The sequence below is a fragment of the Oryx dammah genome, unplaced genomic scaffold, assembly GCF_014754425.2.
Source record: "Oryx dammah isolate SB20612 unplaced genomic scaffold, SCBI_Odam_1.1 HiC_scaffold_3102, whole genome shotgun sequence".
In the NCBI taxonomy this organism is placed as follows: Eukaryota; Metazoa; Chordata; class Mammalia; order Artiodactyla; family Bovidae; genus Oryx; species Oryx dammah.
The window spans coordinates 1-1,138 of NW_024073145.1; the positions used below are offsets into that span (position 1 = coordinate 1).

Sequence of the window (1,138 nt, forward strand, 5' to 3'; positions counted from 1 at the left end):
GACCGACAAGGAATACCAGATCATGCGCAACGCCTCCCTGGCGGTGCTGCGTGAGATCGGCGTGGAAACCGGCGGCTCCAACGTGCAGTTCGGCATCTGCCCGAACACCGGGCGCATGGTGGTGATCGAGATGAACCCGCGCGTGTCGCGCAGCTCGGCGCTGGCCTCCAAGGCCACCGGCTTCCCCATCGCCAAGATCGCCGCCAAGCTGGCAGTCGGTTACACCCTCGATGAGCTGTCCAACGACATCACCGGCGGTCGTACTCCGGCGTCCTTCGAGCCGGCCATCGACTACGTGGTGACCAAGGTCCCGCGCTTCGCCTTCGAGAAATTCCCCAAGGCCGACGCCCGCCTGACCACCCAGATGAAGTCCGTCGGTGAAGTCATGGCCATCGGCCGTACCTTCCAGGAGTCGGTGCAGAAAGCCCTGCGCGGCCTGGAAGTCGGCGTTGCCGGTTTCGATCCGAAGCTCGACCTGAACGACCCGGAAGCCGAGAGCATCCTCAAGCGCGAACTGACCGTGCCCAGCGCCGACCGCATCTGGTACGTGGCCGATGCCTTCCGTGCCGGCAAGACCGTCGCCGAAGTGTTCGAGCTGACCCGCATCGACGAGTGGTTCCTGGTGCAGATCGAGGATCTGGTCAAGGACGAGGAGAAGGTCAAGACCCTCGGCCTGTCCGCCATCGATTACGACCTGATGTTCAAGCTCAAGCGCAAGGGCTTCTCCGATGCGCGCCTGGCCAAGCTGCTGGGCGTTTCCGAGAAGAGCCTGCGCGCGCACCGCCACAAGCTGAAAGTGCTGCCGGTGTACAAGCGCGTGGACACCTGCGCCGCCGAATTCGCCACCGACACCGCCTACATGTATTCGACCTACGAGGAAGAGTGCGAGGCCAACCCGTCGAGCCGCGACAAGATCATGATCCTCGGCGGCGGCCCCAACCGCATCGGCCAGGGTATCGAGTTCGACTACTGCTGCGTACACGCCGCGCTGGCCATGCGTGAAGACGGTTACGAGACCATCATGGTCAACTGCAACCCGGAAACCGTCTCCACCGACTACGACACATCCGACCGCCTGTACTTCGAGCCGGTGACCCTGGAAGACGTACTGGAAATCGTCCGCGTCGAGCAGCCCAAG

At 63.5% G+C, this 1,138-nt stretch overlaps 1 protein-coding gene across 1 annotated transcript in view; it reads left to right on the plus strand.

Moving 5' to 3' along the window:
- Window positions 1–4: 4 nt before the first annotated feature.
- LOC120859789 (carbamoyl-phosphate synthase large chain-like) overlaps window positions 5–1,138 on the plus strand; it is a gene marked incomplete at its 5' end in the record, with an annotated part of 2,408 nt that continues 1,274 nt past the window's right edge. Inside the window, 1 exon segment of the mRNA XM_040235763.1 lies at window positions 5–1,138. This exon segment is cut by the window's right edge and continues 462 nt beyond it. Coding sequence (XP_040091697.1) covers window positions 5–1,138 — 1,134 coding nt within the window.